Source organism: Sorex araneus, chromosome 3 (genome assembly GCF_027595985.1).
Source record: "Sorex araneus isolate mSorAra2 chromosome 3, mSorAra2.pri, whole genome shotgun sequence".
Lineage (NCBI taxonomy): Eukaryota > Metazoa > Chordata > Mammalia > Eulipotyphla > Soricidae > Sorex > Sorex araneus.
This window is the reverse complement of record NC_073304.1, coordinates 213,082,148-213,098,613: the sequence shown is the minus strand read 5'-3', so window position 1 is coordinate 213,098,613 and position 16,466 is coordinate 213,082,148. Positions and strand designations below refer to the sequence as shown.

The following is a 16,466-nucleotide window of genomic DNA, read 5'->3' as shown; positions in this document are numbered from 1 at the left end:
TTCCTGAGAGGCTGCCCAGGCAGGAGGGAGGCTCCCAGGGGATGTTGGCCAGCGTCAGGTGGCGCGTCTGCTCTGAGGGTGTGTGGCAGGGCAGGGGTATGGCAGGTGAAGCACCCCAGCATGCACATGGCCGCCATCCTGTCCCCACCCCTAGAAGGTTCAGGTTTGCTTGGAGTCAATGAGGGTCTTCGAGGCACGAGGAAGAGGCCTGCGCTGCTGTCGGCTCTCGAGTGCGTCCGGTGTGTGTCAGGGTTGATTCCGGGGCGGAGACGGTCCATCCAACTTGGAACTTGAGGACCGCCCAGAACAGAGCTGGGGAGCTGCTGTCCCTGCGGGCCCCCTAAAAGTGTCGACATCCTGGGGAGCACCCCCAAAGGCGCCGTGTCCTGGGGATCACCCCGAAAGGTGCCTGTGCAGGAGTCAGCTTACACCTCACAGCTTGGCTCAGGCCCGGCCCCGCAGTGACCAGGAACTTGTTGTTTTTCCACGTCATTTGCTCTCCAGTGTGGCCGCTTTCTAACCCGAGGCGGGTCCCTCCCCGTAACAAGCGATTGTGTGTTCTTCGGAGGTGGCCCAAGGGAGGAGGGGGCCGGCCAGAGGAGGAGGAGGAGGAGGAGGAGGAGGAGGAGGAGGAGGAGGAGGAGGAGGAGGTGGAGGAGGAGGAAGAGGAGGAGGAGGAGGAGGAGGAGGAGGTGGAGGAGGAGGAGGAGGAGGTGGAGGAGGAGGAGGAAGAGGGGGCCGGCAAAAACTCTCCTTTGCAGGGAGCTGGCGTGTCCTGCAGCCCGCTGCCCCCACCCCCTCCAGGCCCTTCCTGGCCCCTGAAGGGGTTAAACGGCCTCCTGGAGTCCAGAACAAGCAGGTGTCCCCACCGAGCCACATACGGCCCCAACTGCCTCCAGCTCCGCTTCCTCTGCAACTAGTCAGTGGCCCGCGGTGCAGGCGGCAGGCAGGTTGGCGAGAGCTCCCACTCGGGTGACGCCCCCGCAGCGGCCCCTCTCCCGCGACCCGGGAGGAGTTCCCTGGTGGAGACGCTTCCCTTTCATCTGGAGCCGCTCACTCACTCACTCACTCACTCACTCGGGCCGGCCCAGCGGGCTCCGCTGACTTGCTGGAGGAGGCCGCGGGCAGCTGCGGCCAGAGCAGCAGAGAGGAAGGAAGCCTGTGGGGCTGGGGGGTGGGGGGGAAGGTGCCTGCAGTCCCCCCAGAAGAGCCTGGTGGGGCCCAGCCCCCCTGCCTCATTTCAGGTGAGGTCTCCAGCTGCCAGCGCCTGCACCATGAGGGGCCCCGGGGGCCTGGGGCTCTGGTCCCGCTGGGGTCAGGTGGCCGTGCTCCTGCTGCTGCTGGGGGCGCCCCCGCAGGGCCTGGCGCTGCCACCCATCCGCTACTCCCATGCTGGCATCTGCCCCAATGACATGAACCCCAACCTCTGGGTGGATGCCCAGAGCACCTGCAAGCGGGAATGTGAGACCGACCAGGTGAGTTGGGGGCCGGAAGCCGGAGCTGGTGGGCAGTGAAGGAGGGGTGGGGGGCACGCAGGTGGGACCCCGGGTGGTGAAGAAAACTGGGGGCCAGGGGAGGTGGGGGTGGGGCGGGCCAGGCAGGAGGGCAGGTGCCGTGTCTGAATCCCACGTGGCTGGACTCGGTGGGTCAGTCAGCTCGTGCCGACTGTGGCTGACTGACTGGGGAGGATGGTCACTCGGGATGGGCAGCACCACGTCCGTCGAGGAGCCACGTGGGGCTGATGCTAGAGCTGAGGTCTAGGCTGGCACCCAGAGCCCCCGAACAGGCCCGGTGGATGGGCACCAGATGGGAGGAGCCCGGCGTGGGCCTGTGGGTGATGGGAGGGAGTGGACTCCGTTGCCGGCTTCCCGGCTGCTCCAGCCTTCCTCCTGCCCCCCCCCGCCGGTGACGCCCTGCAGCGGGCAGTAGGCTTGGGTGTCCCCTACCATCCCGGCTCCTCATCTTGGTGCTGGGGGGGCCTGCTGACCCCTGTGTGTGTGTGGGCGGAAGTTCTGCTTGTTGGTGGGGGGGACCTCGGGAAACGGGGGAACCCAGACACTCCTGCGAAGCCTGCATACTCCGTGGCAGAGGATGGGGCAGTTGGAGACAGCAGCAGGCCAGGAGCCTCCCGTCAGCCAGGTGGGGTACAGGGATGGGTGCTGGGGATCGGGGGGCATTGCAGCACCTTCCAAACAAGCCCCCTTACATAACTAGCTGCAGGGTCTGTTCAGGGCTGCGGGCTGGCCTGGTCAGTCACGGGGGGGCGGAGGGCTTGAGGGTAGTGAGACCCTGGGGACAGCCCCTGGGTATCGCCTGGGTCCTTCTGCAGCCCCCGGGTACCCTCAGGTGTTCTGTGTCCAGAATAGGCCCGCCCCGGTCCCGAAGGGACCAGCCTTTCACATCTGAAGCCAGTTTCTGGGTCAGAGTCTCAAATGGAACCGAAGGACCCTCAGGCGCCCCCCCGCCCCCCGCGCCCCCCTTCCATCGCTGCTCTGAGCTCCTCCCACCCGGGTCCCAGCACGGCCCCCTCGCAGCCCTCGGCAGCCTGGCAGCCGATGTCAAGCAGAGGCTGCAAAACAAAGTCCCCATTCTGAGCCAGAGGGGAAAACAGTCAACAAGCAGCCGCGGGGGCCGGGCTCCCCCTGAGCTGATGTGGAATGTCCGCGGCTGCAGGAGCGGTCGGGAGCGCCCTGGCGGGGAGCCGTCCGCACCACGACCAGGAGGGGATTAGCAGCCACTGCCGTGGGCTCTGGTGAATGTGGCGGCTCCGGACTGCGGTGCTCATTTCGAGGAATTAAACTAATGCCATGACTCTGAGAGCTCCTGGGAGCCCCTGCTGGCTCCAGGCAGCTCGCCTGCCTGACCTGGGCCACACAGGGGGCTTGTTTTTCTTGGGGGCTTCCCTGGAGAGTGCCCCCCAGCTGGGGTCTGAGCACGGCAGTCCAGGGGACGCGTCCCTGGGCTGGGAGTGGGGTCAAGGCCGGACCCTGCTTTTGGCTTTGGCCTCTCTGGGCCCTCAGTGCTGTTCCTCCCGACAGCGTGGCCAGCCTTCAACCTCTGCCCCTGGCGGTGGGGGGGGGGCAACATCCCTCTTAGCACTGGGGTGACCCCTTTCACTTACCTCCCACAAGCACCCTCTAAAGGGGGAGAAAAATTTTAAAAGACACAAAGGCCCAGAGTCAGCGCGCTGGTTCCAAGCTTAACCTCGGTTCCAGGTGAAGCGGAAGGGAACACTCGATGCTGCCCCCAGCCTGCAGCTGCCTGTCTGCGGGGTCCCTCCCTCCCCTCAGAGCCGCACAGCCCACCTCCCCACCCCACCCCCGTCTCTCTGGACCTCTGTTAGTGTCCCCCTGAAGTGGAGGTGACAGGCACGTGACTCCGAGGTGGGTGATGAGCATGGAAGGAGAGGACAGAGGTCCTAGTGCTCCGAGGGGAAGCCCAGCAGCCGAGCACCTGCTCTGCACGCGGGCGGCCTGGGTTCGAGCCCTGGTCCCCTAGCCCGGAGTCGGCAGGAGCCCCAAGCGCTGGGGGGCGGGGAGTGCTGCTTCCCCGCCAAAAGAAGGGAGGGTGCTCAGTGTCCGTTTGCTCTTCTCACCCATGGTGCCCCCTCACCCCCGCTCCGGGGCTCCTCCCCAGAACGTGCGGTGGGGGCGTGGAAACGGGGGCGGGGGGCGGGGCGTCTCTTCCTGCCCCGCGTGGCTCAGGCCTCTCGCTCCCGCTCTCCCCAGGAGTGCGAGACCCACGAGAAGTGCTGCCCCAACGTGTGCGGGACCCGGAGCTGCGTGGCGGCCCGCTACATGGACGTGAAGGGGCGGAAGGGCCCGGTGGGCATGCCCACGGAGGCCACGTGCGACCACTTCACGTGCCTGCAGCAGGGCTCCGAGTGCGACATCTGGGACGGGCAGGCCGTGTGCAAGTGCAAGGAGCGCTGCGAGAAGGAGCCCAGCTTCACCTGCGCCTCCGACGGCCTCACCTACTACAACCGCTGCTACATGGATGCCGAGGCCTGCTCCAAGGGCATCACGCTGGCCGTGGTCACCTGCCGCTACCACTTCACCTGGCCCCACACCAGCCCCCCGCCCCCGGAGACCACCGCGCGCCCCACCACGACCTCCCCGGAGACGCCGGGGCTGGACCTGGCCGCGCCGGCGCTGCTCAAGCACCCCGCGCACCAGTCGGTGACCGTGGGCGAGACGGTGAGCTTCCTGTGCGACGTGGTGGGCCGGCCCCGGCCCGAGGTCACCTGGGAGAAGCAGCTGGAGGACCGGGAGAACGTGGTCCTGCGGCCCAACCACGTGCGGGGCAACGTGGTGGTCACCAACATCGCCCAGCTGGTCATCTACAACGCCCAGCCGCAGGACGCCGGCATCTACACCTGCACGGCCCGCAACGCCGCGGGGGTCCTGCGCGCCGACTTCCCGCTGTCCGTGGTCGGGGCCGGGCAGGTCCCGGTCAGCGTGGACAGCGGCCCCAACGGCACGGCCTTCCCCGCGGCCGAGTGCCTGCAGCCGCCCGACCCCGAGGACTGCGGCGAGGAGCAGACCCGGTGGCACTTCGACGCGCAGGCCAACAACTGCCTCACGTTCACGTCGGGCCGCTGCCTCCGGCACCGCAACCACTTCGACACCTACGAGGCGTGCGCGCGCGCCTGCATGAGCGGCCCGCTGGCCCTGTGCAGCCTGCCCGCCCTGCAGGGGCCCTGCCGCGCCTACGCGCCCCGCTGGGCCTACAACGGCCAGACGGGCCAGTGCCAGTCCTTCGTGTACGGCGGCTGCGAGGGCAACGGCAACAACTTCGAGAGCCGCGAGGCCTGCGAGGAGTCCTGCCCCTTCCCGCGCGCCAGCCCGCGCTGCCGCGCCTGCAAGCCCCGGCAGAAGCTGGTGACGAGCTTCTGCCGCAGCGACTTCGTCATCCTGGGCCGCGTCTCCGAGCTCACCGAGGAGCCCGACGCCGGGCGCGCCCTGGTGACGGTGGACGAGGTGCTCAAGGACGAGAAGATGGGCCTCAAGTTCCTGGGCCAGGAGCCCCTGGAGGTGACGCTGCTGCACGTGGACTGGGCCTGCCCCTGTCCCAACGTGACGGTGGGCGGGACCCCGCTCATCATCATGGGCGAGGTGGACGGCGGCATGGCCATGCTGCGGCCCGACAGCTTCGTGGGGCTCTCCAGCCCCCGGCGGGTCAGGAAGCTGCGGGAGGTCCTGCAGAAGAAGACCTGCGACCTCCTCAAGGAGTTCCTGGGCTTGCACTGAGCCCCCCCCCCCCAGCCCCGCCCTGCCCCGCCCCCCACAGCCCACCCTACCCCTCCTCTCCTCTCCCACCCTGAGGGGCCCCTCAGTCAGCAAACTGGACAAGGCCCGCTGGGGCAGAGTCAGGCCCGCTGGGCGAGTGCCAGCCATCAGCCTCGGAGAGGAATAAGGGGTCCATGTTGTTGTAAGTCGAGGGGGACCCCCGAAGAAGCCCATCGAGGCCTCACCATAGCCCCCATGATCCGAGTGCAGACAGGCATTGTTCATTGTTCTCCCCCGTGGGGCTGCCCCCTCCCCAGGTAGGTAGAGATGGTGTGTGTGTGTGTGTGTGTGTGTGTTTGTGTGTGTGTGTGTGTGTGTAGGTGGTGGTGTTGGGGGGGAGACCAGCTCTCACAAACAGGAATAAATCACTTTGCAAGGTGAAGGGAGGGCCCAGAGCCCCTGCACCCCCATAGCAGGGAGTGCTGGGGGAGAGCAGAGGAGAGGGGAGGCGGGGAGCAGGCCCACACAGCATTTGCCGGGTGCTCAGCCTGCGCCCCGCCCCAGCTGGCCGTGCGCTCGATGACACCCCTGGGCACCCGAGGAGGCGCGGCCTTTCTGTGCGGAGGCTGGTTTGTCGGGTCCAGACTAGAGAGCAGACCCTTTCTGAACGCTTCCCTGGGTGCCAGGCGCTCAGACCCCGGGGAGGTGCCAGTCATTCATCCCTGCACCTTTGGCCCGCGCTGTGGCTGTCCGGTGGTCCCTCTGGAGCGACAGACAGCACCGCGCTTTCACGTGCCACGGGCGTCCTAGGACAAAAGCAGCATCTATTGGGGTGGGACGAGAAAGGAGGAGGAAAAGCTGGCGGGGAGGGGGTGGTGGAGTCAGAAGGGAGGCGGGAAGCCGGCTCGGCGGCGCAGGAACGCTGCTCGGTGCTCCCACCTGCTGGTCACCCGGGGAGTTGCAGGGAGCGACTGGGCGGCCCCGGGGGTCTGAGGTGGAGATGCGGTCTCGGCTCTCCTTGGTGGGTCCAGCAGCCCCGGCCCTCACAAAGGATGTGGGAAACCCGCTCTCATCTCTACACCTGCCTTCCCTCCCCTCCTCAGCCCTTCACTGTGTCTGTCCCAAGAGAAGGACGGTCTCTTAGTTTCTTCCTCACTCGTAGAGAGAGAAACGCCAATTAAAAGTTCCTAGGATCAGTGTTGGCCTCTGGGCTCCTTCTTTAAGCTGGGGAGGGTGTGCAAGGGGGGGGTGTCTGGCTGCAGGGGTGTGTTGGGGGGATGGAGCCCAAGCACAGCCTCCCCAGGACTCTGCTCCGAGTTGGGGGAGCTCCCCTAGAGCCCCAGGTGTTGGTTGCACATGCAGCTCAGTGGGACCCCCACCCCACTCCCCGCCCCATCACCGCAGTCTGGGGGCAGACAGGCACCTCGCCCAGATGCCACCGTGGGTGAGGCTGAGTTCTGCTGTGCCAAGGTGGGGGGCGGGTAGGAGAGGGCAGGAGGTAGGCAGTGGAGACCCCAGACCCCAAATGCCCACTACACTTGTCTTGATTCCCTGGATGGACATAGCCCCTTGTTTATTGGGTGGGGGGGCACACACAGAGGCCCTTGGGTCTTATTCCTGGCTCTGAACTCAATGGTCACTGTTCCTGGCAGGACTTGGGGCACCCTCTGGGATCACTGTATCACTGTCACCCCATTGCTCATGGATTTGCTCGAGCAGGCACCAGTAACGTCTCCATTGTGAGACTTGTTGTTACTGTTTTTGGCATATTGAATACACCATGGGGAGCTTGCCAGGCTCTGCCATGCGGGTGAGATACTCTCAGTAGCTTGCCGGGCTCTCCAAGAGGGACGGAGGAATCGAACCCGGGTTGGCGGCATGCAAGGCACACACCTTACCTGCTGTGCTATCGCACCAGCCTTGGTTGGTCTCCTGTGGCCACTCTCCTGCCCTGAGTTGTGTCCACCCTCCCACCCTGGGGCTCCACACAGATTCCCCCGTCCCCTGCACAGCCGGGCCCAGCCCTCCTCCGATAGCCCAGGGGGAGGTCGGAACCCAGAAGCTGGAGACCATCAGCTCCTGAGAGAGGAGGAGTGAGGAGCTGGGGGCCGCCCAAGCCTGGCCACGCTCTGTTGCGCCTGCGTCCCGGCTCCTGCTCTGCAGCTGGACAGCAGGGCCCACCGGGTCAGCTCTGCTCCCTGGTGGGAGCCCCTTGTCGGGCCCCATTGCCCCCCACCCCCAGCTTAGCCCTGACTGTCACTGTCCTCCCAGTCCTGTGGCCAAGGTTGAGTCTGGGCTCTGTCTTCTCCCTGGGAGCCTTCTGGAAGCCTTCTGGAAGCTTCGTAGAGAAGGTGCTCAGGCCCGGGCTGAGAGCGGGCAGGGCAGCCCCGAGGCCAGCCCTGAACTCGGGGCTCCCCTGCCCAAGTGTCTGTTTCTCACAGACCCTCTCCTAACCGATAGTCCCACACAGGTTGACTTGTGTGGGACAATCCGGCACTTGGAAACGTTTTGCTCTGATTTTGTACCTGGGCCACCATAGCAGGCGTTACTCAGGGCCGACTCCTGGCTCTGCACTCCGGAATCACTCCTGGCGGTGCTCGGGGGGTCCGTATGGGATACCCAGGATCAAACCTGGGGTGGTGGCAGATGCCCTACTTGCTGTACTATCCCTATGGCCCCCACTTCCGTAATGGGGGTCTTGAATCTGCGATGATTTGGGCCCGAGCACATGGTCCTTGCTCGCCTGTCCTTGGTACCGAGCCTGTCCTGGGTCTCTGCGGCCCTGGCAGCTCCTCAGAAAGGATGCGCTGAAGGTCTCGGGGTTGGGGACGGCCACCCCACCGAGTCTAACCCGTTTGGACCCTGAGACACAGAGAGACTGACCAGACCTGCTTGCTCTCCCATCGACACCCCTGGCCACTCACTTCTTCCTGTCTTGCTCTTGTCACCCCCAAGTCCCAGTCTCACCACCCTCAGCCTCTTCACAGGCCTGGTCAGGCTGCTCGGGCCAGCACCGAGGCCTCTGGCTTTTTCCACCCTCGCCTACCCCAGCACCCTGGGCTCCGAGGACACCCAGCCCCATTGTCTGCGCAGCTGCTCCGAGTCTGATGTCAGCCCTGACAGTGGGACCAGAGGGCAGGGGGAGCTGGGGCGGGGCGGGGGGGGGGGAATAATACGGAGCCACGTGGGATGGCGGGGCTCCCCGTGCCCGGGAGAAGGCCCGGGACATGTGCCGTGGGCGAGAGCCCACTGAGTGCCAGGCACTGCCCCTGTCGCCTTCTCACTGTCCCGGGGGAACCCAGACTGGCCCCAGCGCCCAGCCAGCGGGGGCGGGCCGAGAAGGAAACCAGGTTTCAGGCTCTTTGTGTTTTTGTGTTTGTCTTGGGGCCACGCCCTGTGTGGGCTGCTCCCCGCTGCTGCTCTGTGCTTGGGGGTGAGCCCTGGCAACCGTGCAGGGACCAGGAAGCACAGGAGCTGGCGCCAGGCCAGCAGTCGCCCGGTCCCCTGGCGCAAACACGCGCTCAGCCCGTCCAGCTATCTCCTGGAGCCCCCCGCAGAGCTCCTAAAGCTGGGGTGACCTGGCTTCCCCCGGGGGTTATTCTCTCTCTCTCTCTCTCTCTCTCACACACACACACACACACACACACACACACACACACACACAGCACACGTGCTCATAGCCAGGCTCACACGCATACACACGCTCACACACACCTCCTCACACATACACACAGTGACATGCAGCTCCAGACCGGGCAGCGCCGGGTGGAATCCCACCAGGACCCGTGGCCGCAGTGGGCCCACAGTGCTGCCCGGGCCTGCCCGAGCTGGCCTCTTCTCTCTCTCTCTCTCTCTCTCTCTCTCTCTCTCTCTCTCTCTCTCTCTCTCTCTCACCCACAGCCGTGGCCTAGATTCCTGAGCGAGGCCTCAGCCTCTGCCTGCTCATCCCTCAGGCCCAGGCTTTGCTCGGGGGCACGCTGGCCCCTCTCTGGGTGTGGCCTGCCCCCACTACTTGGCCGGGGGGCTCTGAAGTCAGGTGGGGGGTGCCCAGCCTGCACACCTCAGGAGGCAGGTGTTGGGTGAACATGAGTCTCCTGGTGCCGGGCAAGGGTGAGGCTCTGAGAGGCTGTGAGGGGTCCCCCTCCTTCCCCCACTCTACTTCCTCCCACCGCTGCCAGCCCCCTCCACCCCTGCTGCTCCCCGGGCCCCACCCCTGTCTCAGGCCCCCTCCTGCGCCGGGAATGTGCGATTAATATAGGTAGGAGGGTGGCAGGCTTCCTGGGTTCTATTCTTGGCCATGGCCTCATTCTGGAATGTGCCCTGAGGTCAAGTGATGGGGCTGTGACTGAGACCAAGGGAGGAGCCAAGGGCGCCTGAGCAGGTGGGTGAGGCGGGGCGGGCTGCGGGGAGGTGGAGGCGGGGGTGGGGGAGAGTGGGCGAGCCCTGTGTCCCTCCACACGCCAGTCCCAGGGTCCCTGTCCCCACTTACGGGGGACCCCCGCCCGTGTCCAGCAGCACCCTGACCTCCCCGGTCCCACCCAGATGCGGAGGCCTGTGGCGGCCCCGGGGCCTGTCCGGGCAGGACATCATTTGCTCTCTGGGTCCGTGTGAGCTGCACAGTCCCTCCCGCTGGAGGGGCACTGCTGGTGGGGGGAGGCAGAGAGGGGTCTGGGAGGCGACCAGCAAGGCGGAAGGGACCTGTGCTGCCCTCCCCCCCATTCTGACGGGGACGCTTCCCAGAGTCCTGTCCAGCCTGCCCTGGGCAGCCCCAGGTCTGACTGTGCTCTCTCCTTGTTGTCCCCCCTACCCTGCCCCGCATGGGCTGGCCACAGGGGACACCCCAGTCTGCAGAGCTGGAGGGGAGGGGCTGTGCTGGCCAGTCGGTGAGGCCCAGGCTGCTGTCCAGCGGCGTTCGAGAGTGGAAGGGCCCAGGTTCAAGCCCAGGCCAGGCACCTCTCTTCTTGGCAGGACAACCACCGACGTTGTATCCATCTTAGCCCGTTAAAGGCAAGGCTCCTCCTGGACACCCAAAACTGCCCCTCCTAAGTGGCCCCTGACCTCTGACACCCTGGGGGGTGGGGAAGCTGCAGGCAGGGGCAGCAAACTCAACTCAGTGATTTAAATTACAAAAGGACAGGTTGGAGCGATAGCACAGCAGGTAGGGTGTTTGCCTTGCACACAGCCGACCCGGGTTCGATTCCCAGCATCCCATATGGTCCCCTGAGCACCACCAGGAGTAATTCCTGAGAGCAGAGCCAGGAGTAACCCCTGTGCATTGCTGGGTGTGACCCAAAAAGCAAAATAAATAAATAAAAATAAAAAGACTCTTTGGGGGCCGGAGAGCTAGTACAGTGGGGAGGGTGCTTACCTAGCACGTGGCCGACCCAGCTTCTATCCCTGGCATCCCAAATGGTCCCTGAGTGATTCCTCAGTGCAGAGCCAGGACGACGCCCTGACCACAGCCAGGTGTGACCTCTAAAACAAAACAATAGCAACAAAAGCCTTTTATGTTAGAGCCTTTTATGAAAGGGTAAAATTTGGGCCATACCTAGTGGAGTTCAGGGGCTCTTCCTAGCTCTGTGCTCAGGGGTCACTCCTGGCAGTGCTCAGGCTGGCCCCGTGCACTTCGCCCCTGTACTAGCTCTCTGGTCCCTGAAATAGACACTTAAAATTGGGCTCCTCGGATATTGTTAATGATAATCATTATTTCCCTGACTAATGTTTTCCTGACTAATGATTTCCCTGATGTCGATGTGAAGTGTACTCCCCAGACATGATCTCATTAAATCCATCTAACCCTACACGTGACTACCCTTCACCTCCCTGGCACAGCCGCCCATTTCAGAGGGAGGGAGACTGAGGCTCCGGGAGGCGGGGCGGAAGGTCTGGCTGAGGTCCCTGTGCTGACTCCTGCATTCAGCACAGAGACGGTTTCCCCTGCCCCTTGCCTCCTAGATTCAAGAAGAGCGAAGGTGGCCTCCTCTCTCTCTCTCTCTCTCTCCCTCTGTCTCTCTCTGTCTCTGTCTCTCTGTCTCTGTCTCTGTCTCTCTCTCCCCCCTCTGTCTCTCTGTCTCTGTCTCTCTGTCTCTGTCTCTCTGTCTCTCTCCCCCCTCTGTCTCTCTCTGTCTCTGTCTCTCTCTCTCTCCTCCCTTCTCCCTGCCACACCTGCAGGACTGTGACCCTGGGGGTTTCAGAGCAGACACGGGGGTCTCATGAGCTGACCACCCCTGGATAGTGAAGCCCACGTTCTTGAGGCTGAGCGAGGGCAGAGGGAGAGGAGACAGATGCAGAGAGTGAATGGTTTGGCACAGGGGAGAAGGGGGGCTCAGCCCTTTGCCTCGCGGACTCAGAACTCCCGTGAGGCAGAGCCGGCAGACAGGAAATCTGGGCCCAAAGGGCTGGGCGTTCGGATCGGTTGGAGCCCTAGGTCCGTGTTCTTTCTCAAGCAGGATAACTGGGGTTGATTTTTTTTTTCTTTTTGGGTCACACCCGGCAATACACAGGGGTTACTCCTGGCTCTGCACTCAGGAATTACTCCTGGCGGTGCTCAGGGGACCATATGGGATGCTGGGAATCGAACCCGCATTCCCAGCATTGGCCGCATACAAGGCAAATGTCCTACCCACTGTGCTATCGCTGAGGCCCCAACTGGGGTCACTTTTATTCGGGTGCTTAGTGAAGCATTCTCATACGCATGAGGGCTCTGATCTTCTGTCAGGGCTGGAGAATTGGGCACCAGGATTCTGGTATCTCTGAACCAAAGCAAGGTGGGGGGTGGCCTGTAGAGGGGGTGGGGGGGTGGGGGTAGGGGGGTGTCTCCTGCAGGGGTTCAGCCTGATAGGAAGCCTGGAGGGAGCGCAGGGGATGGCGTTCCCAGGGGACCGGCTCTAAGGACAATTCCTGGGGCCTCTACATCCCCGGCTTCGAGCATCTAACACTTCCCCCCACTATCTCCTCTGATTTCAGCTCAGCCCGGAAGCTGCTGCCAGCACCCCCAAAGCAAATCCCCCAGAGCGGGCACGAACCCCTGTGAGCTGAGAAGTCTCGCTGACTTAGCCTAACTTAGCCCAGAGTAGAGCGTGTGTGTGTGTGGGGCGGGGGCGGGTGTGAAGGGGGGCGGTCTGGTGCTAAGTTTGTGAAATGAGCAGCTTCTGTGCGGTGGACCCCCTCCGAACTGCAAACCCCAGCCGGTTTCGGCTGTAAAGGTAGGAAAGCGAACGTGATGACCCCTAGAGGGAGCTTCTAGCCTGGGAGGTCTCAGGCAGTGCTGAAGCGAAACTACCTCTAAGCCAGGCAGTGCGCCCCTGGCTTGCCCTCTTTCCCAAACCGCCGGCCCACTCAAGGTACAGCCCCCCGGGGCCAGCCTCTCCCACAAACAGCTCGGAGCGAGGATGCACAGGCCAGTGTCCAGCACCCGAGGTGGGCCGCTGCTGCTAGGTCTCCCTCAGCCTTGCCCCCGAGTGCGTGCCCCCCAGGCGAGGAAGAGGAGGCAGGACCCAGGCCTTCCTCGAGTTGGATGTGCAGGATCCCGTACTTTTGCACCCGTGCCCTTTTCCCATGCTCTGTCGCGCCTCCCCAGCCTAGAATCCCCGAGTTGGGCAGGGTTTCTCCTTTCTTTGGGGTGGGGGTTCCTGTGTCCCCTGTGTCTGATTATTTGGGCTCCAGCATTTCTTTGGCTTGAACATAAGCTCCTTGAAGAGTCTTTCAGATCTAGGAGCTGGAGCAATAGATAGTTCAGCGGGGAGGGCCCTTGCCTTGCACGCAGCTGTCCAGGGTTAGATCCCCTGCATCCTGGAGGGTCCCCCGAGCATCGCCAGGGGTCATTCCTGAGCTCAGAGCCAGGAGTAACGCCCCCCACCCCCAGCTATGCTGTGTGTGGCCCCCAGACAAAACAGAACTCAGATTTATATTTAGTGTCACCAACTCTTAGCCCCACGGAAGGCCGATAAACGTGTCCCATCTAGGGTTTGGCGTTTTGTTTGGAGGGAGGCCTCCTCTCCCAGGGCCTGGCTCTGTGGGTCTGATGGGTCAACTCTCAGGCCCGCTGCTGCTGGCCTCCAGGGCCGTCCTGGAGGTGACCAGGGGGTGGGGAGCTGAGTCTGGAGTCAGTGAGCTCAGGGGCCTGGCCTGAGCTGCCCTCTGAGCTGCCTCCCAGCCCAGCCCCCGGGGTGGTTTCCATCTTCGGAGCCTGACTGGAATCCGGGCCCAGTGAGACTACCACCATCTCAAGCACAGGTAGAGCCCAGCCTCCGAGCGGCAGGTATGCAGAGTGCCTAGAGCCACTTCTCAAAGAATTTGATTGTGCAGATAGTGGCAGTGACGTGCGTCCATAAAGAGCCGGCACCCGGCCCTCGAACGCTCGCGCTCAGCTTGCCTTTTTCCCACAGGTCCTGGCTCTGGAAAGATGCCCGCCCAAGGCTGGGATTCAGAGGAACTTGAATTCACTAAGCAAATTGTCATGCCCAGGGTGACACTGGGGGCGGGGCGTGAGAGGGTAGCAGGGTGGGGTGTGTGTGTGTGTGTGTGTGTGTATGGGGGGAGGAGGGATGGTCTGGGAAACTGAGAACCAAAATTCTGTTTTAGGTGACTTCCCCTAAAGAAGAAGAGTTTGGTTCTCTCAGAAAGTCTTCCCACTGGGGTCACCCCAAGGAGCAGTAGAGGGGGGTGGGTAAGGAGCACAGCCTTGGGAGAGCCAGAGGGCCCCCCCCCACATCTCCACTCAGCTGGCTCCGACGTTGTCACAAACTCTCTGCTTCCTTCGCTTTGTCTGCAGAGGAGGGAGCTGGCACAACCTACAAAGGAGTCTTATGAAATTTAAATGAGTTTCAATGCACAAAGGCTTAGCACAGTGTCTCCTCGGCAGGGCTGCAAAGCGTTGGCTACTGTTGCGAGCTCCTGAGGCTGCTCATCCCTCCAGAGTCTTTAAAAGACTTTGCCAAGGAAGGGGCTGGAGAGATTGTGCAGCCTTCACGTGGCTGACCCAGGTTCGACCCCCTGGCAACCCATATAGTCCCCCAGTCCACCAGGATGGTCCCTGAGTGTGGCTCAAGCCCTCCACCAGAAAAACAAAGACTGTGATTAAAAAAAAAACCAAAAAACTAAAACAAACAAAAACAACCATGGCGCTGGAGCAATAGTATAGCAGGCAGGGCTTTTGCCTTGCACATGGCCAACCCGGGTTCGATCCCCAGCATCCCATATGGTCCCCCAAGCACCACCAGGAGCAATTCCTGCATGCAGAGCCAGGAGTAACCATTGTACATTGCCGGGTGTGACTCAAAAAGCAAAATAAAGTAGAATAAAATAAAACCAAACCAAACTCAGTGGCCTATTGGAGAAGGCAGTGGCCCCTGAAGACTGAGTGGTACTACCTTTATTATTATTACTATTATTATTATTATTATCCTTATTATTCAGGGGCCAGAGCAATAGGACAGTGAGTAGGATGCGTACCTTGCGCACAGCCACCCCAAGTTTCATCCCTGGCATCTCACATGGTCCCCCAAGCCTGCCAGGAGTGATCCCTGAACACAGCCAGGGGTGGCCCCCAAATCAAAAACTGGAACAAAATCTCCCAAGTCCTTTTCACTCCAGTAGGGTGCATGCCAGGCCCAGGTGCAGCTCACCAAGGGAACTGTTGGGGGGGATAGAGGTGTCTCTGTGCTCGCCTCAGGGTTCCCCCGCCGGCCTAAACCTTAAAGGAAGGAGCTCCCCCAGGCCTCTCCACCTGCTGACATACTCAACTTTTGTGGGTTGGACCACAATTAGGAGTCCCCTTTCAAAAACATCTCCCTAAGTTACAACCCCCCACCCAACTCCCACCCTTTCTTTCAAGTTTTTGGAAGAATCAGAGAGAAGAAATTTCCCCCTCAGTAAAATCCTGATATAACCATATTAAAACAGGGCTGCTCTTGGGGCCAAAGAGATAGTACAGTGGGTAGGGCACTTGCCTTGCATGCGGCCAATCCGGGTTTCATTTCTGGTGGTGGCCCGTATGGTCCCCCAAGCCCTGCCAGGAGTGATCCCTGAGCACAGAGCCAGGCATAAACCCTGAGCATTGCAGGGTGTGACCCAAAACCAAAGACAAAAAAACAACTCCCCTACCCTCCCCCATGAAAAAACAAAACCCAAACCCAGGGCTGTTCTAAAAGTCTGTGAGTTGTGTCATGGGTCTTGGGATTGGTGCTGTCCTAGCCCTGGATTTAAAGGGTTTCAACATTCCCCATCATACTTCCTAGAAACAGACAAGACTTAGCAGGAAGGCTGGTACCATAGTGCTACAGAACTTGAGCGTGACCAGGAGTCAACAAAACCAGGGCTCTCTTTGGGAAGAGTTCTGAGGACAGTAAGCAAATGGAAACAAAACACACACACACACACACACACACACACACACACACACACATTGGTCATGCAGTCATGTTTATTAAAAAGAATAGTCAAAATCCAAGCTTTACCGTTGCTGGAAATAAACTAATGAACTGACTTGATGGGGAGCAGTGTAGGGAGGACCAGGAGATGCTATCTGAAAGGATTTACCTTAGTTCAACAGAGAGAGTGGGTTGGAGGTGGCTGCAGAGTTGGTCCAGCAGGTAAGGCACTTACTTGCCTTGCAGGCAGCTGATCTGGGTTCGATCCCTAGCACCTCATACGGCCCCCCAAGTCTCACCAGGAGTGATTCTTCTTTTTTTTCTTTTTGGGTTACACCCGGCGATGCACAGGGGTTGCTCCTGGCTCTGCACTCAGGAATTACCCCTGGCGGTGCTCGGGGACCATATGGGATGCTGGGAATTGAACCCGAGTCGGCCTCGCGCAAGGCAAACGCCCTACCTGCTGTGCTATTGCTCCAGCCCCCAACTCCCACCAGGAGTGATTCTTAAGAACAGAACCGGGAGTAAGTTCTGGGTGTGTCCCCCAAACCAAAGCCAACCAAACAACACACACACACAATCAAACAGAGATTGTATCTGTGTGCAGGGCTGACCGACTAATGCAGATGGCATTCTCAGGGCCCTAAGATTCCATTTCTTTGGGGGAATTTTTCAGGATTGCCCTGGGGCCACCAGGACCATTGGCCCTTTGGGGTACATACAGTGGTAGGGATGGAAGCCAGGACTTGAGGGCACAGCCTGGAGCTGAGTTCATCCCCCGCACCCCCCCACCCCCGGCTCCAATTCTACACCACTGGGAGTGGGGGCCCCCATCTGCTTCCATCAGCATCCAGAAATGAACCCTCGG

The 16,466-nt window shown here is 61.8% G+C and overlaps 1 protein-coding gene across 1 annotated transcript; it reads left to right on the top strand.

Moving 5' to 3' along the window:
• The first annotated feature begins 878 nt into the window (after positions 1-878).
• Positions 879-6,417, top strand: WFIKKN2 (WAP, follistatin/kazal, immunoglobulin, kunitz and netrin domain containing 2). Its single transcript, XM_004608660.2, has 2 exons — positions 879-1,475; positions 3,729-6,417. The coding sequence occupies exons 1-2, from the start codon at positions 1,275-1,277 to the stop codon at positions 5,247-5,249; spliced, it is 1,722 nt and encodes a 573-aa protein (XP_004608717.1). The 5' UTR covers positions 879-1,274; the 3' UTR covers positions 5,250-6,417.
• Positions 6,418-16,466: the final 10,049 nt, after the last annotated feature.